At 44.9% G+C, this 26,084-nt stretch overlaps 1 protein-coding gene and 1 pseudogene across 2 annotated transcripts; both read right to left on the bottom strand.

Annotated features, from left to right (window-relative positions):
- Positions 1 to 2,296: 2,296 nt before the first annotated feature.
- Positions 2,297 to 11,216, bottom strand: LOC121915693 (solute carrier family 22 member 6-B-like). Of its 2 annotated transcripts, none has more exons than XM_042440126.1 (10): positions 10,812 to 11,216; positions 9,549 to 9,652; positions 8,542 to 8,696; positions 7,682 to 7,850; positions 6,657 to 6,780; positions 5,508 to 5,623; positions 4,338 to 4,552; positions 3,489 to 3,597; positions 3,146 to 3,349; positions 2,297 to 2,733 (listed from the first exon to the last, which is right to left on the bottom strand). In XM_042440126.1, the coding sequence occupies exons 1-10, from the start codon at positions 11,214 to 11,216 to the stop codon at positions 2,649 to 2,651; spliced, it is 1,686 nt and encodes a 561-aa protein (XP_042296060.1). In that variant the 3' UTR covers positions 2,297 to 2,648. The 2 variants fall into 2 exon arrangements, with proteins under 2 accessions (XP_042296060.1, XP_042296061.1); XM_042440127.1 differs by lacking the exon at positions 2,297 to 2,733 and having other exon boundaries at positions 3,142 to 3,349; positions 10,812 to 10,967; positions 11,067 to 11,216.
- Positions 11,217 to 14,759: 3,543 nt separating this feature from the next.
- On the bottom strand, positions 14,760 to 24,928 carry LOC121916331 (annotated as a pseudogene).
- Positions 24,929 to 26,084: the final 1,156 nt, after the last annotated feature.

Below are 26,084 nucleotides of genomic sequence, written 5' to 3'. Positions count from 1 at the left end.
AAAGCACTAACCCAGTCGATGCTGTCAAAATTGTTGCACAATTTCAACTCAGCATCCTGGGAGTCTGTGTTGGTCCAAATGACGAAGGGACGAAACAGTTAAGGAGGCTTGTTTGACATTTCTCCTGCTGATGGGCAAACAAGATAGGATATTGTTCCACCGAGCTCTTTGACTTTGCTCCAAATGTCACCCAGAGATGTGTGTCTTCTCTGCTGAATTCCTGCAATGGAAAAACACCTTTCGTCCCCCCATCATTCCAAGGAACGAAAGGTGTGACAAGGATAAAATCCGGCGCGGTGCTTTTTTTTGCTCCCGATTAAGCCCCTGCAGAGTTTTAGACGGCTTAACCAGTTTAATTTGACCCACGTCTCCAAGGTTTTGGAAGTATTAAAGAAAGGCAGGGGTGTTTATGGAGGGGAGAATTCATTTCCAAGGAATTTAGCGGAGACGGTGGGAGCAGGAGCAATGGAGCTGAGTCAGGTCCGAAGCATGAACTTTCCAACTCCAAATTGTTTGCATTTTGGTTGGCAGAAGAAAACATCACAACAAAAAGTTTGTGAAGGGTGAAACGGGTGCCGTTTTGCATGTTCCAAAAGCTACTTCTCTGGAGTTTATCCCATGAATATCTCTGAAATATTTTGCACACAACTAACTCAGTGGGGGATGGCCCTAGTTTATCCATTCTTCCTTATAAATGACTTTCACCATCTTGCCCCCACTCTGATATTCCTTACGTCTCCCATTTTACATTTGTGAAATGTTGGAGGGGATGTGGTCTGCAACTCTACAATACAGTATTACATTTTCTGTGTAGATCTGTCCCTGGAGACTCTCAATAAGTGCTCTTCAAATGTCTCAATGGTTGTCACAGAGAGGAGATAGCACACTTGTCCTCTGCCGCTCCAGAGGTTAGGACCAGATCTAATGGTCTGAAGTTACATGAGAGTAAATTTTGATGGAATATTAGAAGGAATGTCTTGACAGTAAGAGTAGTTCATCAATGGAACAAATTGCCTGGAGAGGTGATGAGGTCTCCTTTGGATAGCTTCAAAAAAATGCTGGATAGCTAGGGATGCTCAGTGATGCCCAAGCTCTGATCTTCCAGGTGTTTTGCACCACCGCTCCCAAAATTCCTGGTTGTTGGCTGGGACGTCTGGGGAATGAAGTGCAAAACATCTGCAGGACCAAAGTTTGGAGACCAGTGTTAACCTCAATGATATCCAAACTCAGGTTCTCCAGGTGTTTTGAAGTCACAGCCACCTTGGCCAATGGTCTGGCATTCTGGGAGCTGAAGTCCAAATCATCTGGAGGACCAAAATTTGGAGACCAGCGTCAACCTCAATGATATCCAAACCCCTCCAGGGGTTTTGGACTCCAGCTCCCAGAAGCCTCAGCCACCTTGGCCAATGCTCTGGGATTCTGGGAGCTGAAGTCCAAAACACCTGGAAGGCCATTGTTTGGGAATCACAGCGGGTTCCTCCATTGAGCAGGAGCCTTGGACTTGGTGGCTTATGAGACTTCTTCCAACTTTATGGTTCTACGATACTGTGATATGTTTTTAAAAGGAACATAGGAAAATGCCTTAAACATGACAGTATCATAGAATCTTGTCTATGTTTAATCTTGTGTTTGTTTAGCAGTGCGATTAATGTTCAAGCAACATGGCAAAGGGTCCAGTGGGACCTTAAGGATGAATAGATTTATAATGATAATTTGCACTGTGGTTTGAGTGTTTGGCTCTGGAAAGCCAGGGTTCGGATCCCGGCTCGGCCACGTAAACCCATTGGGTGAGCTTGGGCAAGTCACACTCTCTCAGCCTCAGAGGATGGCAAGGGCAAACCCCTTGTAAAGAAACTCGCCAAGAAAACCCCAGGATAGGGTTTAAGTCAGAAATTATTTTGGAGACAAACAACACACCCACACGAATCTATTTATCTGTTGGAACAACAACAACCCAGACTCTTGTATCATCTTAAAGGCGAATATATTTATTAAGGCATCGTATTCCAAAAATCGTAACCTCTTTTGGCCAAAGATAAGTAGACTAAAAGCATACAGTGAGTTGTAAACAGCAAAGGCCATGCAACCATGAAATAAATGTAAGTCTGGCACGTATATGTTTGCAAAATTCAGTATACATTATAAATGAAGGAGCCATGAACAACAGCAGAAACTGACAAGCCTCCAATGTTTGTTCTGAAATTTTAAATAGCAATGTGTTGGGAAAGAAAACCCAGATTCCAACGGAGTACTTGACCAACAGAACCAAAATGCATGAACGTGATCCAAAAATTCAATGGGAAACATTTTCGATCCTTCCTTCGCTTTGCCCTTTGCCCAATATATTGGCAATATCTCTGCATGTGTTCCTAGAAATGGTTTGTGGATGGTATGAGAACGCTGGTGGGACTGTGAGAAATGCAACACAAAATGAAACAGGTTTTCGTACCCAAACTGCTTCTTATATAAATTAGACGATGCAAGTTTTTTGCAAAGTTGCGTTGTTGGTCATCGTCTTTTTTGGGGCGATCCACAAGTGCCCCCCAATACTTTTAATGGCTTTGAAGTGGGGACTGAAGTTAAATAACTTTTAGTACGCAGATCGGATCAAGTTGGGGTCCAGAAAACCCCTCTGCATTTTCGTCTCTTCAGCTGCCATCTTTGTTGGGATCTGGTTTGGTGAAGTCAAGGAGCACCTTCATCTGCTGCTCATCCTCTTGGCTGGGCCTCGACCTTTAAAAGAATCATTCCAGAGGAATAATCATTATGGAGGGAAACCCACAAATGCGCACCCGGCGTCCCGGTATGTTGAAGTCAACAACTTATGGGATATATAGAAAAAGAAGAGACAATAAAATACTTGACAATGCCGTATTGCCAGATCATGCTAATCCAGCATTCTCCGTCTGCCATGAACAACAACAACAACAACAATCATAATAGTCACTATTTAATGGAAGCACTGGATCAGCTGGACATGCCCTCCCAAGAACCATAGATCATAGACCTACTATCTAAAAATCTTACAAATCCATCAGTTAAGAAATGGAAAGGGAAAGGGACCTCTGGGCACATAAAGAACATGGTTTTCCCAACAAGGCAGTAACTTAACTTCCCAGTACTATACAACGGCTTTGGTACTCACCGTCTTTCCACTTCTTCAATAGTCTCCGGCAGAGGAACGTTCCGGGTCTCCGGAAGGAAACAGGCGACGGTGCCGGAGATGATGGGTGCCGTCCCATAGATGATCAGTGGCAAGGGTGAGAAAAACTCCCCGGTCATCTTCACCAGAGGGGCTATCATGCTGCCCACCCGGGCCATGGTGCCCCCAAGGCCCATCCCCGATTGCCTGCCATGGGGAAAAGGAGCACAGGTGAAACGTCTCCTTTGTTTTTTGTGGGTTTTTGCAGGCTCTGTGGCCATGGTGTAGAAGAGTTTATTCCTGACGTTTTGCCTCCTGAAAAATGCTCATCCAACCTTCGACTCACCTGATCACAGTCGGGAAAAGCTCCCCGGAGAAAATGTAGGCGCAGTTGAAGGAGGCGGCCAAGGAGCCTTTCCCAATGACTGCAAATGCCATCCGCAGGTTGTTTAGATCTAAGGAACAGAAGGGAAAAGAGAGTCCAATGCAGACTTTGGGGCCGAACAAGTACCTAAAACATTTGTTTACATGCAAAAAAATTCAAGAGGGCACCAGTAAGCCCTCCTGGAGAGCTGGCATGGTCTAGTAGTTTGGGTATTAGACTGTGCTCTGGAGACTTTCAGCTGTGAAACCCTTGTGATCTTGGTCAAGTCACACTCTCTCAGCCTCAGAGGGAGACAATGGCAAGCCTCCTCTGAACCTCCCCTGGGATTATGGCTGAAATCAGTGGAGATTATAGTTTTTTGTGGGGTTTTCGGGCGACGTGGCCATGTTCTAGAAGAGTTTATTTCAGACGTTTTGCCTGCATCTGTAGCTGGCATTTTCAGAGAATGCTGGCATGGAAGAGAGTGGGGTGTGTGTATATATATATATATATATATATATATATATATATACTGTGTGACCCTGGGTAGGGAGGAGTGATTTCCATGTTAATCTGAGTATTGTCCTTTTGTTGAATGGCAAGCCTATATCAGTGCACTTAAGCACTCCCAAAGTGGTTTACAATGTGTAAGCCAATGACCGGATCAGTGCAAATGTGTGAACATCTTTCACGTGATAAGGATAAAGATGAGATTCGCTACTGTCCCCGATCTGATAATCTCCAATGTCACTTTTGACAGTCTTCCCCAGAGGTGGAATTCAAGTCCAGGTTCTCCCCGATGCCCGCTTTGCTCCCAATGGAGTCTCTCACCTTGTGGCACAAAGATGTTGGCCAAGATGCACAACCCGGCCAGGATGAGGGACAAGGCCTGGGAGAACCGTCGGCCCACAAACGTGATGGTCATCACCGAGATGAACTTTGCTGGGAAGTCCACAGCTCCAAAGACCAGCTGGGTCAGGTAGAGGTTGAAGCCAAAGTTTTGCAGATCCATGGCCAAGCCATAGTAGGCAAAGCTAGTGGCAAACCTGGAATGAGAGATGACCAATCAAAATGATGGATAGACGGTTCCTGTCCCCAAGCCACAACTCTCCTTGCTAGGCTGACTATGTTATGTGTTATAACACATGCTTACCTATAACACATAAACACACACCTACCTATAACACATAACATAAATATGTATTATATTAGGTGTTAGGTTGGTCTTTGCAAAAGCACTTTGCAAAATGCAACGTCTAAATTCATTCTCCTTTCTTCCATTGCCCTCCTTTTCCTTCTGCCAAAATCACAAGCCTCTAGTAACCCTAGGAGGCTTTCTCCCAATCTCTCTTATTCTTTGGCCCACATCATCCTTCCCTTGGACACCTACTTCCCTTCCCTTCCCTTCCCTTCATCCTTCCCTTCATCCTTCATTCTTCCCCACTTTGACCTCCCTACTCCAGTCGCCTTTCCTATGAGTGTCTCTGCCCTTCCCATATGTAATGCTCACAGGGACCAAAAGAAGCCTGGTAGCCACCTTAATTTTTAATATGGAAACCCACTGGTTGGACATGTCACACTCTCTCAGCCTCAGAGGATGGCAATCCCCCTCTGAACAAACTTGCCAAGAATAGCTTCATCTTAGGGTCACCTTAAAATGACTGGAAGGAATGCAACAACAACATCTGAGACCACAAGTTCCTTCCCTCAATACCCAATACGAAGGATTTTTAAAGATGTAACCAGAAAGTGATGTGTAACATAAGTATGCATGTGTCTCGCACGCATTGTAATGGGAATTATTGGGCTTGCAGGCTTTGCGGCGGATTACAAAAATGTGTTCCTTTTTCAAAATAGCGTTGCAAGCAATCGAAAGGCAACGCCACTGTTTCAGTGCATCAAGGGCTTCAGTTCTCCAATCCCTTTATGAGATTTAAAACAAAAATCAGACCCAGAAGCAAAAAAGAACCATAGAAAGAGGGAAGAAAGGGAGCGACTTGCCAGACAAAGGACACGCCGCAGGAGATTTTGCGGACGCCGGGGGTGCGCACAAGGTCCGCCATGCTGTGGCTAGACTTGTTGGAGGAGAGCTCCTTCTGCATACTGGATTTCAACACCTGAGAAAGAAAGGAACAAAACTGAGATGAATAGAGGAGAAGATCAAGACTTATGGACTTATACACTGCCAAATGAGGGGTGAAAAATGCCCTTGTGGAGCTCAACTCCTTTGCAACCCAACTGACCCAAAGTCCTTGTGCAAAGTGCGAATCTATAAGCAAGCAATCTGAGCTTGGTAGCCAAATGTTTTGACTATATCAGGCCTTTTTAAAATTTGAAATAAAAACCCAAAAGGTGTTGTTTCCAATGCATGTAGTAAAGAGAAGGAGGCCTGTTTTGTTCCGGTCCGCTAGTAGCCAAGCTACTGTATATACTCATGTGTAAGCCTAGAAATGTAGGTCCAAAAACTGACCCGAAAAACCCAGAGTCGACATATCAACGGTTCAATGTAAATACTGTATTTTAACTCTTATTTAAAAGAAGGAACCATCTTCTGGTGAAAAGCAAGAGTATAATATGGGAAGCATTGACTCTCTCTACTCTGTCATCCATCCAGTCTTAAGAGTAAGCACAAAGAGTTATGTCTGTTGGACTTTTGTATGTTCTTTGACATCGTTTTGCTTTGCTTCGTCCTTTAGATCAGTGGTTCCCAACCTGTGGGTCGGGACCCCTTTGGGGGTCGAATGACCCTTTCATGGGGGTCGCCTAAGACCATCTGAAAACACATATTTGCATATAGCAATGAAAATAATTGTATGGTTGGGGGGTCACCACAACATGAGGAACTGTATTAAAGGGTCGCGGCATTAGGAAGGTTGAGAACCACTGCTTTAGATCCTTTCCTATATGCCCCTAAATTTTACCCTTGACTTATCCATGAGTTGTATCAAAATCCATCATTTTGGCCCCAAAACGTGCCCTCGATTCATATTATTATTATTATTATTATTATTATTATTTGCATTGTTTTATACATGTGGTTTGCCGCCTTGAGACCCTATGATGGGAGAAAGGCGGGATAGAAGAAAATAATAATAATAATAATAATAATAATAATAATAATAATAATAATTCCCACTTGCTGCTCTATACCTCCACACTGAGTTTCTCTCCTTCTTTCTTTCTCCCATTGATCCAGGCTGCTTTCTTCAGGGCTTTCACGGCCCGCTTTTCTTTCCCCGAAGATGCCAACCAACGGGCTGACTCTACAAAAAGCCTGCAGACCAAACACAAGGAAAGGGAAGCATTACAACTGGGCTCTTGGGTCCAAAGAGAGTACCCTAGGGATGCATCTGCACTGCAGAAATAATCCAGATTGGCACTGCTTTAACTGCTACGGCTCAATGCTATGGGATTTGAGGGTTTGTAGTTTGTTGTGGCCCTGGAGCTCTCCAACAGAGAAGGTGCAATATCTCACCGAATGACAAGTCTCAGAATTTCATAGCACTGAGCCATGGCAGGTAAAGCGGTGTCAAATTGCATTTTTTTCTGCACATTGGTGAACATTTGGAGCCCAGCACCCTAGAAATATCCTTGGTATCTGTTGGGGTTTGGCTCCAGGTGCTGCTGTAGATACAAGCTCAAGCCCCATTATATACAATGGCATAATAAAATGGCGTCCCTTATATAAAATACGGCAAAATCAAGGTTTGCTTTTTAGAATTTATATATATCTATTTGAATATTTTCAAACCGTAGGTGCTTGAATCTGTGGATAAAGAATGCGTGGATACACACACACACACACACACACACATTCATTCAAGCCGTTGATGCTTGGATCCATGGAAACAAGTGGTGTGTGTGTGTGTGTGTGTGTGTATAGTACATACTGTGTGACCCTGGGAAGGGAGAAGTATATATATATATATATATATATATATATATATATATACACCCCACTCTCTTCCATGCCAGCATTCTCTTAAGCTGCCAGCCACAGATGCTGGCGAAACATCAGGAACAAACTCTTCTAGAACATGGCCACATAGTCTGAAAAACCCACAAAAAACTACGGATACGTCCAGATGCAAATTCCACTGACTAAGGAAATCTGTTGCAAACCCTTCCATTCCCCAACGACATGCAAGAGACCTTTGTCTGACTTGCTGACCTACCAGGAGTAGAGGAAGAAGACAAAGAAAGGCAGGGAGACAGCAAGTTGCAACCACCGCCAATCTGGGATGGCATACGCCACTCCTGCCAGGATGAACTGCCCGGTGGTGTAACAGTAGCCATTGATGGTGCCGATGATGGCGCGGTATTTGGTTGGGATCCACTCCATGCCTTAGACAAGAGGAAAACAAGAGGTGTTCGTTTACATATCGGAAGAGGTATATAACAGGGAAACAACGGAGATGTTCCCACTATCTCTCAACAACTCTCCACCGGAGTCCAGAAAGGTATATAAGTTTTTGCTCACAGTGGGATTTAGGTCAAAAAACTGATCCAAGAAACCTTAGTAGTCAATGTATGTGAACTCTTATTTAAAAGAAAGAACCGGGTGAAAAGCAAGAGTATAAAATGTGAAGCACTGGCCTTCTCTATTCTCTCATCCATTCTGAAGAGTAAGTACCAAGAGTTATGTCTGCTGGGATTTTGTAAGTTGACATTGTTTTGCTTTGCTTCGTCCTTTAGATCCTTCGCTATATGCCCCTAAGTTTTACCCTCGACATATCCATGGGTCATAGCAAAATCCATCATTTTGGACCCAAAACGTGCCATTGACTTATATATGAGGTTGACTTATAGTCGAGTAGAATATGGCCACATAGTCTGAGAGGCCCACAAAAAACCTATTGAGGGTAATTTTATTTCAAAGCAGGGCATTGTACCTCTGTATATTGTAGACTTGTAATGAGAAGCTGGATGGTCATTTCTCAGGAATGTCGCCGCTACCTTCTATTCTGAAGATCTGGCACTGATTGGGGAATTAAACCAGGGTAGCATCCGCACTACAGGGATAATGCATACTCACAGAGCGAGACAGAATTGAGCGAGATCCCCGACATGGCCATGCCACATAGGAAGCGGAGGACGCAGTAAGCGGTGAAATTCGGCGCAAAGGCCGTGCAGGCACCCGCGACCCCCATCTGCAGGTAGCACCAAATGATGAGGGCCTTCCGTCCAAATCTAAAAATACAGACAGAATGTGCATGTTTTCATGTGCAACGTGAAGATGATCATCATCTTTTTTTGCCCTGAGGTTCCCTTCTTGCACTGAATTCTCAGGAGTTCTGAATTATCCTGACCATATGATTTTATTTAAGTCTCAATCCTATTGTTGGGAGACCCATTGGACCAATGGGATTTACCAATGTGTTGTTGTTGTTAGTCTTACAGTGGGCCCTTGGTATCTGCTGGGCCTTGGTTCCAGGACCTATCATGGATACCAAAATCTATTCAAATATAGACAGTCAGTCCTCTTTATCCACAGATTCTTCTATCCACGGATTCAAGCATCCATGGCTTGGAAATACTTTAAAAATATACAAGGCAAACCCTGATTTTGCCATTTTATATAAGGGATGCCATTTTGCCACGCCATTATACTTAATGAGACACGCGCATCCACATGTTTTGGTACCCAAGGCGCGTCTTGGAACCAAACCCCAGCAGATACCCAGGGCCCACTGTATTCAATATATTCAAATGTATTGAATATTTTCAAGCCTTGGATGCTTAGAACCATGGATAAAGAATCAGTAGATACAAGAGAGCTGACTGTATATGTACAGATGCGCATTTCCCTGGCCAAGGAAGTCTGTTGCAAATCCCTCCATCCCTGGCGACATTATATTGTGTATAGCATTTTCAAGCCATGGGTGGTTGAATCTGTGGATAAAGAATTTGTGGATATGGATATGCTCTCCATTCCACACTCCCAATGAAGGAGACAACTCAACCCTTTACCGATCATTGGAGAAGACTCCATCCATGTGCCTTTTCATACCAATGACAATGCCCTCGGTCCTCACATCTCACCTGTCTGAGAGGCCACCAATGAGCAGGGATCCGATCAGCACTCCAGCCATGTAGATGGACTGAGCCATCTGCCTCAGGGTCCAGGAGTCGCACACTAAGTCCCACTGCCAAAATATGGGTAGATCAGAAGCTATGTGAGATGTACATGGACCACATGAAGCCTAGCGAATTCGAGAAAACCTTGACCTGTGTCTTATCGTTCAAATTGCTTGTCTAACTCTTAGGCTAGACCAATCTTTTGGACTGCCAGAATTCATGACCATTTGCCACATTGGCTGGAACGTCTTGGAGTTGAAGTCCAACGCACCTAGAGCACCAATGTTTGGAAACCCATAGGCTAGACCAGTAATTCCCATACTCTAGTTCTCTAGATGTTTTGGACTTCAGCTCCCAGGATCCCTGACTGTTAACCAAACTGGCTGGGGCTTCTGGGAGCTGGAGTCCAAAACACGTGGAAGACCAAAGTTTGGGAATCATTGGGCATGCTTGATCACATGCATCACCCAACTTGATGTGCTACCTATGAGACCAAAAGAAAGCCTACAGTAATAGGATTGTCAGCTCAGGAAAGTACAAGACCCTGGGATTTTGGAGCCGAAACCTCAAAGCGAGGGATGTGTCCTTGCAAAGTCAGAAAAGGCAGGCCCTGGTGCTGCCATTAAGTTGGATACATTTAGTAGCAACACATTCAAAGATGGTGCTCTTGCCTTGAGTTTCCTCCTCTTTGCCTTGAGAACTGGGGTTGAAATTTGGCAACCATACATCGTAAGGTTTGAGATCAACCTATCAATTACCTCAAGTGTCTCCCAACAAATGCATTTGAATTCTGATGATGATGATATCATTATTATCATTATTATTATTATTGACGTTAGAATGCACACTTTGGATGCTGTTGTAACCGAGATGGATATTTAGACTCCCAAACATTTTTGTGCAAGGTAGGGACTGACTGGCAAACATTGGCTTTAGTTTTTGGGGGGTTCTTAGGTGTGTGTATATATATATATATATGTTCGCCATATATATCCAACTCCCTTCCATGCCAGCATTCTCTGAAGATGCCAAAGCCAAAGCCGCAGATGCTGGCAAACCATCAGGAATAAACTCTTCTAGAACATGGCCACATAGTCCAAAAAACCCACAAGAAACTATGGATGCTGCACATGAAAGCCTTTGACATCACGTTCTTGGCTTTGTCTGCTAAGCTATATTGACCCCACTCTCTCGAAAGCAGACCAAACGTAATCCATTAATGCTCACCTCACTGACTATGGTGCTCCTGAACATGCTCCTATCATAGGTCCATCCGTCGGCGCATGGCTCAGTGTCCACCTTGGTGTCATTGGCCCGAGTTGCGTTTGGGTCGAGGAGCCGCCACTGGGTGGTAACAAACCGGCGACACCTCTCTGCCTTCTGGTTCTTGTCCATGGGGATGGAGATGCGCAGGAGGCTTTCCGCTCCCATCTCTTTGGTGACATTGTTGACATAGCGGGTGTAGTTGGCCGTGATGCGGATCTGGCAGTGGTGCCCGGGAACCCCGGCTGTGAAGTTCTGGAGAAGGTTGTGGCTGGCTAACATGGCCAAAGGGAGGGCCAGGAAGGCGACCGATAACCTCTGGAAGCGCCCCATGCCCCCCAAGCTCTCCAGAATATCTGCAAACGTCATGGTGAGGAAGCCGGTGGCTGGACCTTCGGCCCCAAAGGAAGAGAAGAAAATAGGGATTCACACTTATATAATCAACTTGAATATTCAATGGTTCCTGGATTTTGCAGGTTGAAATCTATGAACGTCCCAAGTTTTCTTTCTCCATCAAACAGTGTTGGTGTTCTCCACTTCGGTTGCCCTTGGCATGTTAAGGAACTTCTTGGTTGCTCAGCGTGGTTTAAAGTCCCTCTGATTTGCCCCACTAACTTATATAAAACTTCATACAAGTTAAATTGTTACCTAAAGAGCCATTCCTTCTGGGGGGTGGCGATGGGTTAAATGTGCCAAAAAAGATGCTCGGAGGATGTGGGGAAAGGGGCGAGCCAGTTGGACCATTGGACCTTGCATTGCATCATGTCACCAGTGCCAAAGAAGGAGACGGAGCTGAGATAGGCGCACTCATGATCCAACCCAATGTGGGAGCTGGTATCATTTTTTATGTCCCCCAAGGGAAAATATATCATTTCCAAAGACACTCTGCTTCTTGTCCATAGTCAGCAACATCTGAACAGTGGCCTGAATAAACAAGTCCATAGAGGGGTTTACCTGGTCTCAGTTTTCCTGTAATATACATATGCATGGTTTCGAATTAGTGTGTTTGCGCATGCGCAGGGAGAACAGGATCCCATGTCTGAATTGGAGATGCATTTCATACTCACGCAAATGTGAACTGACTGCGAATTCGTTTGCATGTGATGTCATTTGAAAATCTCTTGTGAAGTTACGTGAAATACCTTGGATGACTCTGGATTAGCCTTTGGTTACCTTCCATGATAAAGTCCATAGATGCATCTGAGGAAATAGTGTCTATACTTGACTATAAGGAAATGTGCCTACATTTGTGGGGCACAAAAAGGAGAAATCGATCCTGCTAGCCAGCATGACGTTTCTTTCTTCTTGCTCTTACATCCAACTTTTGAAGCTTGGATCTGGTCTCTCCAAAAAGAAAACTAGTTGATCATTTCCCTTCTTGAATCCCATGGGCAAAGTGCAGTTGCCCAATCTGGTAAGATGGCAACTTTCTGCCTAACAGAAAGGCATGTTGACTGGAATTTATTGGGGAACGGTGCCAAGGAGCAGTCAAACGGCTTTGCGTCGGGTGGCGCACAACCCTTTGGCGCCATCTCAAACGCACCCAGCCGTTCATGTGCAATGGGCCGGATTCATCCTCTATGGGTCAGTGGCTAGGACAGTGTGTGGAAAATGAAGCATCAGCCATTTCACTTCCAAGTTTGGTTACAAAGCAGGAGTTTAGCGGGCACAATGCAGGAGGCAGGATGGCATGGATGCATAACTAATTCTTTGTGGGCACTTTGACATGGATGGATATTCTCTGGTTGCGGTGACTGATATACCCATGGCACCCAGTATCCTTGCTGGTCCAGATACTAATTCCTTTTGCATTTTGATCTCAGTTTGCAGCACTTGGAGTAAGCTGATAACAAAGGAGGGAAAGTGGGAAACTGGGACATTTTAAAAGCAGCTGGGAAATATGAAACGGCAGAGGATTAACTGGAACTGTCCTTGATGGGAATGCTAGAGCACTCATGGCAAAGTCTGAAAATGGTATTTGCTGCGACCCACAATGAACACATCCCAAGTTCTGCACTCACTTCTTGAATGCGGAAAAGGGAACCCAGTGCCTTAAACCAACTCTTTGGCTGCAAAGGAATATGGGACGGTTTAATGTTCCTGTGTTTAGGATATAGAGTAGACCTTTCCCAGTATGAATCTGAACCTTCTCAAGCCTATTGCAAGCTATTATGTAACCAAGTTACCTGTAATTCATTACTCTTTTTGATGATGGAGCATAATGAAATGACGTATCAAAATGTGGCATTAAGGAGTAGAAAGATGTTACAATCATCTGTGTAATAGGTACCCTTAACAGAGGTATTGCCCTGAGCAATCCATTTTGGGGGTCGAAAAGTTGGTCAGCAAGCAACCAGCATGCAAAGGGCACGTCACATACTCTCAGCCTCATAGGAAGGCAATGGCAAATCCCCAATGAAGGAACTTGCCAGGAAAACCCAGTGATGGGTTCGCCTTAGCATCGCCATAAGTCGGAAAGGAAGGCAAAAAGAACACACAAACAGCTACAGCAAGCCACCAGGCCCTCCGCGGATCCATTGGCAGCCTTGCTCTTGCAACCCATCCTGTTGTTCCACAGCAACAGGACTAGAAAGCAAAACAAAAGCAGGGAGAGGAAGGAAGGTTGTTAGCTGATCTGTGCAAGTTGCTTTGGAGAAGGAAGAAAAAAAGAAGGCCTCCTTTGAGTGTTGCATTCCCTCCCCGCAGTCTCTGAACTGCCAGCCAAGAGCAACAGGGCTGAGCGCAAAAGCGTGAATGTCGCATGCATCGCCTCCGGACTTGGTTGGGCACAATTCATTGCTGTTTGCTTGCATTGGACGGGGGGCTCTTTTGAAGCATGGAAGGGTAAATCCAACCTGGGGAGGCAGAAAGTGGATTGGGAAGCTGGGAGGAGGACTGGAAAGGCCCACATCCGAATCCATCATCCTTGGACAGCAACCAGAGAGCCCCCTTGGCTCTGCCGGGACCAATTGCTTTTGAATTAATTAATTTGAATTAATTGAATTGCCCTGAATTAATTTCCTTTCCTTGGGGTCAGTCCAAGGTATTCTGCTGCCTGAGGCAAATAGCAAGAGGGAGTTCCCTTGCCAACCCATATAAGCTCCCTTTCGTACCGGCAAATGAAACTGCTATGGCCTCATTCTCACTACCTTTTAAACCAGATTGCAGTTCGGTTTGAACCGTTTCAAACGACCCTGGTTCCCACTTAAATCGATTCGCGGAAGCAATTTGGCAAGGGGGGGGGCCATTTGCCAGACCCATTTAACCTGTGTCTTTTTGACACTGATTTTCTCCCCCGCGTCTTTTTCACCAAATCGATTCAACGTAAGTGCGAACTGCAAATGGATCGGAACCGATTCAAATTTGCCCTTCGTCCGGCTGGAGCTAAATCAATTTGAATCGATCCATTCGTGGACCACAAATGGGTTACTTTGATGCCAGAAAATGAGACGGGGGCAAATGTAGTGGGAACCATGCTCCGATGTCGAATCGATCCATCAATTCGGATCGCGCACCGATTTATCTGTAAGTGGGAATGAGGCCGTAGACTGTTATTCAGATGGTGAAAATAACCCAAGAGCCATCTGGGTTGAATCTTTGTTGCTCACATGCATTTTGAATGCACCTGATGACATTTTTGAGGGGGGCTTATGACTTAATCGGGATAATCAATGTCATTTTTTGCCCACCTAGTTTTCCTAAAAGATTTGCACTCTCAGCTGTGGGAATAACTGATGTGAATGGACCCGGGATATAACTTTGCATGCTTTGAATGTGCTTTGAAAACATTTTGCATCGTCAACCGCATATTTATTGAAGTGTTTGTACATGTGAGCAACTGAATTTGCAGAGGTGTCAATAAATGCGTCACCCTTTGACAGGTTTTGGATGTTATCAGACTTTGCAACACGACTACCCCCGATATGTTTTCTGAAAAACATGAGAACCCAGCATATATTTTTTAACAGAAAGAGTGTGCGAACACTTCCACATGAGCTTCTGAGCATGCAGCCATGTGGGGTGGAAGAGTCCAGAGCATGATACCTTTTCCTTGGAGCCTTCCCTGTTTTTTGGCTTTGAAAAGGAAGTCCCACATCCCACTTGTTAGGAGAGAAATGTCTAGCTTGGCACTGTTGGAAAGGTCAGTTTTCTAAGGAACTCTACTTTCATCATGTATGTAAAAGCACACTTGTAGCCCATCTGATGGCGATCGTCTTTAATTGCTAAAATGCAAGGGCAATTACAGTATTATTATTGACTGTAGCCAGCAATGGATCCCTTCCAGAGAAAGCACTGGATAGCCAAGGAGCTTGCCTCATTCACAAAGGAGAGCGACCACAAATGACATTGTCCTCCAACCCATAACCAGCTTGTGTTCTTCCACCACTTGCTTTTTCTTCTTCCTCCCCATGCAAAATCAAAAATCCTCAAAAAGTCCGCAAATATCCAGAAATCCATAGTCGCACCATGTTTTTCGATGGGTAGCACCTGACGTTCGCTCTCATTGGAGTCATTGGCAGAGTATGAATTAAGATGTGTAAAGGATCCCAAGTACCGTCATGTAATCCCACCCTGGCCTCCCCAAAGTCTGGACTGTTTCCCCCAATCAACTTTGGTGAATTCATCCATCTCTCCGAAACGTCTCCCAAGGCACAGCCTTTTGTCATTTTCCCAAAGGGGAATAATAAAAAGAGGAAGAACGAGCCGAGAGCCTTCAAAAAGACGGTCCAGGGGCTTGCCTTTTCTCTTTTTAAACTGCAGCTTGTTTTGTTTCGGGCTTCGTGGGGTGGATCAGAGACTGCATTTGGTGGTGGTTTTGCTCCTGCGTCTCGTTGTTCCTCTTCTGTGACCTGAACAAGACAAAACATCCATTGAACATATGCTTTGTTTTGTTTTCATATGTAAAATCTCAAAGCACAGCATAGGACGTATATAAGATTTGGGCCACAGCATTCAGCCATGGCAGTTAAAGTGATGCCGAATGCATGGCTGCGTTAATTCTGCAAGTAGCTGATATAGAATTGTTGTGGTTGTTGTTGTGTGTTGTTAAGTCATTTCCAATGTACCATTGGAAACTTATGGTCATTTCCAACGTACGGTTGGAAACGTATGGCAGTTTCCAACTTATGGTTATTAACTGGTCACTGCAGAAGAATCTTTTAATATGTGTGTTTGTGGACATTTGCTGTACTTCCATCTTCGTTGTTGTGTGGCTCCAAGTCATTTCCGACCATCATGCGGCCCCCACATGAAAACCTATCATGAGGTTTTCTTAGCGAGATTTGTTCAGAGGAGGTTTGCCATTGCCATCCTCTGAGACTGAGAGTGTGTGACTTGCCCAAGATCAACCAGTTGGTTTCCATGGCTGAGCCGGGAATCAAACCCTGGTCTCCATGGCTAGGAACTTGATATCTCCTTGATGCTCACCTGTTCTCCACTTGTTCAATTGTTTCTGGCAGGGGGACGTTGCGCGTCTCTGGTAGGAAGGCAGCGGCGACTCCGGATACGATGGGAGCAGCCCCATAGATCAAATGGGGCAGGAGAGGGAGGTATTCACCAGACAACTTCACCACTGGGGCTACCATGCCCCCCCAAGCGGGCCATAGTGTTGCTCATGCCCATGCCAGTCTGCCTAAAGAGCCCGAGAACAAAGCAAACTCATTATTGATCCTTCATCCTTCAAGGGATCTTTTAGCAAATGCCAAGAGAGAACCCTTGACCATTCATTTCAGGGAAGAGAAATAGCGTTCTGGAGTGGAAACTAGAGTTTCTAGCTTTATGAAGTCAAAGGCTTTCATGGCTGGCATCCATAGTTTTTTGTGGGTTTGGGGGGCTATGGCATCTTCAGAGAATGCTGGCATGGAAGTATATATACCCCACTCTCTTCCATGCCAGCATTCTCTGACGATGCCAGCCACAAATGTTGGAGAAACGTCAGGAATAAACTTCTAGAACATAGCCCCAAAACCCCATTAAAAAACTATTTCTAGCTTTAATTTTGCAAGATCTTGGCAATTTGGGGAAAAGGAATAAAACAGATGGTAGTGAGGTGACTATAGGCACAGAGGTAGAGGAGCGAGAAGGATGCGGAGGAAGCACCAAAGAGAAGAGGAAAGCAGGGAGTTGGACCAAGTGCCTGGAAAAGTTACTTTTGCAAACTACAACTCTCAGAAAACTCCCAGCTAGCATGGTCTGAGAACTGTTCCAAATGTTACATTTGCAATGCTATTAGAAATGCATCCCTATTTCACTCTGTGCTCTGAGCCCAAGATCTTGTTTGAAACTCCTATATACATCCATTTTGGAGTCTTCTCCAGACTTACCTGAGCACCGTTGGATAAAGTTCTCCAGTGTATAAATAGACACAGTTGAATGAGGCGGACAAGCAACCCTTCCCAAAGACAGCGAAGGCCGTCCGCAAGGTTGGCATCTCTGGAAAAAGAGGAAGCATGCACATTGAGAGGGGCACATTCTCCAGATCAATGTGAAGAGGACCGCTATGCTCTTAAACATCTGTGAAAGTCAGAAGCACCCTGTAGACTTGTTTGGGAATCATCATCACCTTCATCTGGACCATAGAGGTGCCTCAAAACTTTGGTCTAGCAAAGGTGATATCACTTGCATTGACTGGCAGTTGGTCTCAGGAGTGTTTCTAGGTGGATGCGACAGGTGCGGACCACACCGAGAGATACCACAATGCCAATTGTACCAACCACCTTCTAGTGTCAATTGTCCCAATGCACTTCTCCATGAGACTGAAGGTCCCAAGAAGGACCCAGTTCATCCACCCAAAGGTGCCAAGGAGGTTGGCCAAGACACAGTTGGCATGCCATGGCAAACTCCTGGAGTCCTTGGAGACCTCTCTCATTGCCGAATGGCACCTGGACCACTTTGGGAATTGCAAACAAGACATGTAGTTTGAAAAGGATTTTATTTGTCCTGTTGATGCATTTCAGGGAAATCCTTCTTCACAAATTAATTCTTCTGTGTCTCTTTTTCTGTTTCTAGCCTTAAAGTCACTGGGTGACTTTGGACAAGTCATACTCTCTCTCAGAGGAAGGCAATGGCAACCTCCCGCTGAACTAAACTTGCCGCGAAAACCCTGTGATAGCATCAACTTAGGGTTTCCGTAAGTTGGAAATGACACGACAACAACAACAATAACAACACCCTCCAAATAAAACAAAATGATTTTATAAAATAATAAAAGTGGCTGATACCTGAGAGGTCAGATCTAGGGACACCAGAGCGGAACGGTTTAAGCCAGTGATTCCCAAAACTTTGGTTCTCCAGATGTTTTGGACTTCAGCTCCCAGAATTCCTGTCTATTGACCAAGCTGGCTGGGACTTCTGGGAGTTGAAGTCCAAAACACCTGGAGGAGCAAAGTTTGGGAATCCTTGATTTAACCGTCAGGTGTTTGGAACAAGAGTCTGAGCTTTTTGAGACTGACTCTTCTTTCCAAATCCAGAATCCATTTTGCTCCATAGTGAGATGCCAATAGTCCCGAAGATGGTCAACAGTTGGGTTGAGCAAGAAGTCTTTCCGTTCTCCACCCCAATCCACCCATCTTTGGGTTTATTCCACCCATAATCCCTTATGTCTTGACCCATTAGAGGCCGCCTGGCCCCATTCATGCCTCATACCAGAAGAACTGGGACCCATCTTACCTTGAGGGATGAAGATATTCGCCAGGATGGTCAGTCCGGCCAAAATAAGAGCGGCAGCTTGGGTGGACCGGCGCCCAATGTAACTGATGGTGAGCACTGAGATGAACTTGGCCGGGAAGTCAACAGCTCCAAAAATCACCTGGATCAAATAGATGTTGGTCCCGAAGTTCTGCAGATCCATGACCAGACCGTAATAGGCGAAGCTGGTGGAGAACCTGGGCATGAAAGACACCGTCGTAATATGTCACAAGGACAACAAAGGCAACGGGTTTCCCTTGGTCCTCCAGCTGTTTAGGACTTCAGCTCTCATCATTCCCAAGCTGGTTCCCAAACTTTGCTTGTGGTTCCCAAACTTTGGTCCTCCAGGTGTTTTGGATGTCTTCTCCCAGGAATCCCTTGGCCATCAGTTGGGAATGATGAGAGCTGGAGTCCAAAACACCTTGAGGACCAAAGTTTGGGAACCCCTGCTCAGACCTCGGATCATTTGGGGTCCAATGAAAAGAAAGGAGATGTTGGGTAATGATTAGAAAGAATTGGCTTGAAGGTCTGAAGGCATCTGCTCTTCAACAGTGGAATAGACTACTGTACTTTGGAAAGCAATGGACTCCATTGGAAACTAAGTCAAGCACGAATGGGCCAGTTCTCTGTCCGCAACTAGAAAACTTGCAACCTATTGACAATGTGAATTGCCACTCCTGGAGGCTTCTAGGAGACAGGAGCGTATATAATAATAATAATAATAATTATTATTATTATTATTATTATTATTATTATTATTATTATTATTATTTATATCCCACCTCTTCCTGTAGGATCAAGGTGGCTTGCAATCACAATAAGATCCAGCGCAATAATGCAATGATTAAAATCCAATACACAAATAAAATACAATACAATAAATTCTCCAATATAAACCATGGCCTAGAAGATTATGGCCATTGTAGTCTTCAACGCATGGACTAGGGCAACCTTTCTGAGAGTCCAAACTCACCACACAAAGCATAGGCAGCATGAAATACGGCGCATGGTGGGTGTCCGCACCAAGTCCACAATGGAGTAGCTGGATTTCATCGATGCCATTTCTTCCTTCATCTTGGACCGCAAGAACTAGGAAAGGATGAAAAGCAGGAGAGGTTTGGAAAGGAAAGGAAAACACTTTTCTTTCATTTTTAAAAAAACAGGATACTAAACAGGGCAAAGTGGAGGCTAAATATATACCTGTATGTGCATGTGTGCAACTCTGTATAGTATGTATAGTATATGTATATATACATATATACACATACATATACATATGTGCATGTATGTGTATATATGCGTATATACATATGCATACATATACACATATACATAACTGTATATATGTGTATATATACACATATACATACATACATGCACACACACACACATACATACATATATACACATACCTATAGTCAGCCCTCCGTAATTTCATGCACAGCTTTGCTTAATATTGCCATAGTATGATATCTCAGAGGGCGCTTCAGCCTTAAACTGTAAATAAAATGCAATATGTGGAGCCGCTCCTCATTCTTTCTGGAGCAGAAACTTTCCATGCTATCCTTGCCTCTAGGACCAAACTTGTCATTAAAGATGGAAAGGCCGCAGAATGCCTCTGCTCCCTTAACTGGGGTCTAAATCAAACTCATATTTCGGCTCTACCTCGGCAGTCAGCTTGTCAGCAGCGTCGGGCTTCCCATTCACTTTGGCCACCCTCTTGAGCTCCTTCACGGCCCAGTCCAGCTTTCCGGCCGTCACAAGCCATCGGGCGGACTCGGCAAACCACCTGCGGATGGAAAAAGATAGGCTCACCTTAGAGTCTCTCTAAGTCAGAAACAATCTGAAGGCACACAATAACAATACTTTCCTTTTTGGCTGGATGGCCATCTGTCAATGGGGATGCTTTGATTTGGATTTCCTGCATGGCAGAATGGGGTTGGACTGGATGGCCCTTGGGGTCTCTTCCAAGTCTACGATTCTATGACTCTATGATTCTATGGCTAAAGGATTGGGGATAAAGATTCCATATGAATAAATAAATGATTGGAATGTACAATCCAAAAACTACATTTCAAACGTGGACATAGAAAATGTACAATTGTGGGACTTGTGGGACTCCATCTTAGCTGTTTTAATTTGGTCCCAGAAGTGGTGCCATCAAAGTAGGAAGACTATTAAATAGGGCACCCCACCCTATACTTGTAGGTTCAGAAAAGAGTGTTCCCTGTAAGCAATACCTTTTTAGCATCAGTCTCTGGACCAGAGCTATGAAGAATTACCTTTTTGGGAAGTCGAAGGCTTTCATGGCCAGCATCCATAGTTTTTTGTGGGTTTTTCGGACTATCTGGCCATGTTCTAGAAGAGTTTATTCCTGACGTTTCGCTGGTATCTGTGGCTTTGGCATCTTCAGAGAATGCTGGCATGGAAGAGAGTGAGGTATGTATGTATGTGTGTGTATAGATGATAGATAGATAGATAGATAGATAGATAGATAGATAGATAGATAGAGATACAGATAGAGATATACTGTGTGACCTTGAGTAGGGAGGAGCATATATATACTCCACTCTCTTCCATGCCAGCATTCTCTGAAGATGCCAGCCACAGTCACAGATACCAGCGGAACATCAGGAATAAACTCTTCTCGAACCCGAAAACCCCCACAAAATATTATGGACACTGGCCATGAAAGCCTTGGACTACACACACACACACACACACACACACACACACACACACACACCCAACTCTCTTCCATGCCAGCATTCTCTGAAGATGCCAAAGCCACAAATGCTGGTGAAATGTCAGGAATAAACTCTTCTAGAACATGGCCACAGAGCCCCCAAAACCTCACAAAACACTATAATTACCTTTTTGACTACATCCCCCAAGCTCCCCGAGTCAGCGTGGCCCATGGTCACGCCAGCTGGAATATTCTGGAGATTGCGTCTTAAAAAGTAAGCTGTGCACCACCACAATATTCTACAAACAAATACTTGGCTAACTATGTAAGGGCTTTACCAAGAGTAGAAGAAGAAGAAGAAATAAGGCAAGGAGACAGCCAGTTGCAAGTGACGCCACTCCGGAATGAGGTACGCCAGACCTGCCAGGACAATCTGTCCGGTGGTGTAGGCATAGCCGGTCAAGGCTCCCAGGATGGGCCGGGTCCTGGTAGGTGTCCATTCCACACCTGTTGGAAAGTCAATGGTTGGATTATTAATTCAAGGCATTACGGGATTATTACTTTATGGGAGACGATGCCAAGCACTCACAGAGAGAGACGCAATTGAGGACCACGCCTGAGTAGGCCATCCCCGTCAGAAAGCGGAGGACGCAGTAGACCGTGAAGTTGGGGGAGAAGGCCGTCGCAGTCCCAGAGGTGGCCAGCTGCAGGTAGGACCAGATGAGGATCAACCGGCGTCCAAACCTGAAGAAACGGAAAAGGAGTGAGATGTTGGAAAAGAAACGCATGGCGGAGAGCAGTAGGATTATAAGACTGGTGGTTGTAGATGTCCTTTCTCAAACATTACATGGGAAACACACTTAAACCCTTACATTCTTTTACTCCGAGTCTCAAATCAAGTCTAAAGTCTCTACCTTCAAGTCTCCAGTTGATATTCCTGGATTTAGACCCAACTCTGCAATAAATGAGGCACTCAAGTTATTGCCGAATTGTGTCCAAATCCAGGAATATCAAGTCAGTTGCTTTAAAAAATTACCAGTCATGAGTCGAGTCGAGTCAAATCAGGGCATCATTTATTGCCAAGTCAAGTCCAAAACAAGTCCTTGGAGCACCTTGTGCCCAAACCAATTGACTCAAGTGTACATTAACTGTTAATGGGTGAAGCGACACCAGTTTGTCTTTTAAAAACAAACACTTTGCACATGTTCCAAAGATACTCTTCGATGCGCTCGATATGCTGTGGGGTTTCCAAAATGCTTTGGCTGAGGTTAAGCTCTACTCACCTGTCCGAGAGGCCACCAAACACGATGCCTCCGATCAAGACGCCGGCCATGTAAAGAGACTGGGCCATTTGTTTCAGGGTTTTCGAAGAACAAACCAGGTCCCACTGCGACGGTGTGAAGTTTGGGAGGAGGAGGAAAGAAGAGAAAACACATGGTTCAGAAGATACCAGAGGACCTGACGTTCCCTGTGTTGCCCAACTATAAAGACCTCCATGGGCTTTGGATAGCTAGAAGTTGTTAGCCATTGAATGAATGAATGAATGAATGAATGAATGAAACAAGATGTCGGAACAAGCTCCCCGAATATGGTGACCTCCAACCATTTGGGACAAATAAGTACAATACAGTAGACAATGCAACAAAACTTGTATAACACTCTGTATAAGAACTCTACATAAAAGGTTAAATAAAATTAAATTATCAGTTAGTAAAACAACCTTTAATAAATTAAATAGAAAGGGTGCACTATACGCAAGTGCTGACCTGGTGCGCAGTGGTGTGACCTGAGCATAGCATAAAATACCTAAGCAGCCCTGGGTTCAAGATGCCTCATGTCCTGAGATCAGTGATAAACTCACCATGAGAGCCAGAGGAGAAATGTGTTAAGAAATGTGTTGCTCTTTGCGAATGAATCTATGAACCATTATTCTTGAGCATTTGTACCTCCATTCAAAAAATGCATACAGTCACAAGAGAGGTTAATGCATGTTTGTGAAGATAACATCTCCAAAACCATACGTTATGGGAAACTGCAAACCATGCATCTATTAGGCAAAGTACTAAAATATATTACTTAGGGGGAAATGCATGGGAATATGGATATACAATGAGTTCACCTCTCAAAAGTTGGCCATAGGATCACACTGGAGGATCTACAAATGCCTAAAAAGATGTTTTCTCAAATAATCTCAATGACTTTCATTCATAACTCTATGGTCAGCTTCTGGCAGAGATGTGCCGGAGGGCTTAGAAATTCCTAGAGAGAACATATTAATCAAATCTGAAAATAATCAAAGCCACAAAAGCTGCAAATGTGGAGAGCCAAGTAGACGTTTTTGTGGGTACCTTAAAGCGCACGCACCCACAAACGCATACTGAATGTTGCGTAAAACAACGATAAGACAGAAGAAGTGAGAAAACCAGATGGCGGAAAGTTAGCCTCACCTCCATGACAAAAGTGTTGGGAAAGGTGCTCCGGTCATAAACCCACCCATCATGGCACGGCTCTGTTTCCAAGTGAGTCTTGTTCACAGTAGTGTTACCATAAGTCCCATTGAGCATGGTGGCATTCAAGAGCCACCACTGGTGGTTGACGTAGCGACGGCATTGTTCAGGACGCTGCCTTTCGTCCAGAGGGATGGAGACCTTGAGGAGTTCCTCCTCTCCCAGGCTTCGATTCCCAAAGCTGCCGTCCTCGTGGCGGACCAAGCAGTGGTGATCTGGAACGGCCGCTGTGAAGTTCTGCAGCACCATGTGGCACGCCATCATGAAAACGGGGAGGGACAGCAGCGTCACGTAGATGATCTGGAAGCGTCCCATGCTGCCGACGTGTTCTAAAACCTCTGCGAAGCTCATGGCGCCGATCGGGGGGAGATCCCTGCTGCGCGATGCTTCTTAAAAACCAGTGAGGAAATGGAGGAATGAAGAATCACTGACCACCTTTGGGCCAGGATCTACCAGTTGGTTGCAACAAGTCTGAAAACAAGGACTGGAAAAGGCACTAAGATGAGTTGTCCACAAACGTGAGTTTTGGTACCACAAGGTGCCCAAGGATCTCTAAAGGATAACCTTTGGATCTAGATGTATTGCCTTACATAGTAGCTTGGTCATCTTTCTATCTTCTTGCTTAGACGATGTTGTGCATGCCAGTGAAGGACGCCTGCTCCATGATGGCCTCTTTTCTCTTGGTTCCTTAAAAAGAGCAAGGGCTAAGAGCAAGGCTTGGTTCCACCTCCAGATAGGACTTCCACCACTAAGTCCTATCCTCCAACAAAACAGCTGAAGGTGAAACATATCCTAAAGAGCAGAATATATAAAGCCCACAGTCCATCTCTGGGTTAAAGTGTTACCATGGTTTAGCCGAACAGGTTGTCAAAAAGGGAGAGAGGCGAATGCCGGGAGCATCTTTTGGCACCAAGGGCCATGGTGGATGAAGAGCCGTGGTCCTTTTTTTGACCCTGCGTCACGTGTCTGGGTGTATTATTCACGCAACTGTGTTAGGAATTAACTTTCCTTGGGACCTATCCAGGCTGTCCTGAGAGCCCCCGCCATTTGCCGGATAACTAGAGCTGAAACGCAATGGGGGCTCTCATTTTGAGGTTGAAAGGATGCAGAAGATGTTGGAGATCAGGAAAGGACCATAACTCCTTCTGTCCTAGGCAACGAGGCAGGCCTTCTTTGGTGGAACAACAGAAGGGAAAGCTATAAGCAACTATGGACTTCAGATTTTTATGGGTTTTTTGAGCTATGTGGCCATGTTCTAGGATAGTTTATTCCTGATGTTTTGCCAGCATCTGTGGCTGGCATCTTAAGAGAATGCTGGCATGGAAGAGAGTGGGGTATATACAGTGCGCTCGCATCATATGCTGGCGCGCTTTACGCAGCTTTCAGCATATGTTGAAAGCTGCGCGGCGAGAAGGGGTGGCACATCCTATAGGGACTAATGGGGCACGTGCCCATGGCATGTGCATGCCACCGCACCACTGTGCCGCCAGGTGCATGAGCCCTATTCATTTAAATGGGGCTCGAGTATAGGCGGAATTTGCTTTACACAGGGGAGTCCGGAACGGATCCCCCGCGTAAAGCAAGGGTGCACTGTATATATTGTGTGACCCTGGATAGGAAGGAATAATTACCATGTTAATCTGTGTATGCCTCACTCTCTTCCATGAGAGTGGCTGGCATTCTCTGAAGATGCCAGCCACAGATGCTGGCAAAACAGCAGGAATAAACTCTTCTAGAATATGGCCACATCGCCCGAAAAACCCACAAAAAACTATGGATGCCGGCCATGAAAGCCTTTGACTTCGCAACTATGGACTTTATCACAAGGAACAGATCCTGTGCAGAAATTGGATTTAATGTGGAAACAGCCCACAAAAGTGGGTTGTTTTTCACACGACGTTTGTGATAAAGTCCTATGCTGGCATCCTGTCATCAGTTCTGGTTTCCACTCTAGTTGAACATCAGATTTGTTCTTGAAGGCCACAGGGCCATAAGAAGAGGTCTGGAACCTGATTATTATTATTATTATTATTATTATTATTATTATTATTATTATTATTGGTGGAAACAGGAAATAATCAAATGGCTCAAGGTCTGGTGAGCATGAAAAGTGGAGACTCAGGACTAGATCTGTTAAACCTATGGCCAAGGTCTGACTGTCAGTGTAGTGCCAACTGGTGATGGGTGGTGTGCCAATGCGCAATATCATGTCGACCAGAGCAGATTAGGGTGACAGTCCAGATTGCCAACCCTTTTGGCACCTTGCGGTCCCGATGGCATTGTGGTGGGCCACATCCATGGCTTCAGAAGTGTGCCATGTGCCCTTAGAATACCAGCTTCTCCCTTTCATTACATGGG

This window comes from Sceloporus undulatus, chromosome 9, assembly GCF_019175285.1.
Source record: "Sceloporus undulatus isolate JIND9_A2432 ecotype Alabama chromosome 9, SceUnd_v1.1, whole genome shotgun sequence".
NCBI classification, from domain to species: domain Eukaryota; kingdom Metazoa; phylum Chordata; class Lepidosauria; order Squamata; family Phrynosomatidae; genus Sceloporus; species Sceloporus undulatus.
The sequence above is the reverse complement of the archived record's forward strand: the minus strand, read 5'-3'. Positions and strand labels throughout refer to the sequence as shown.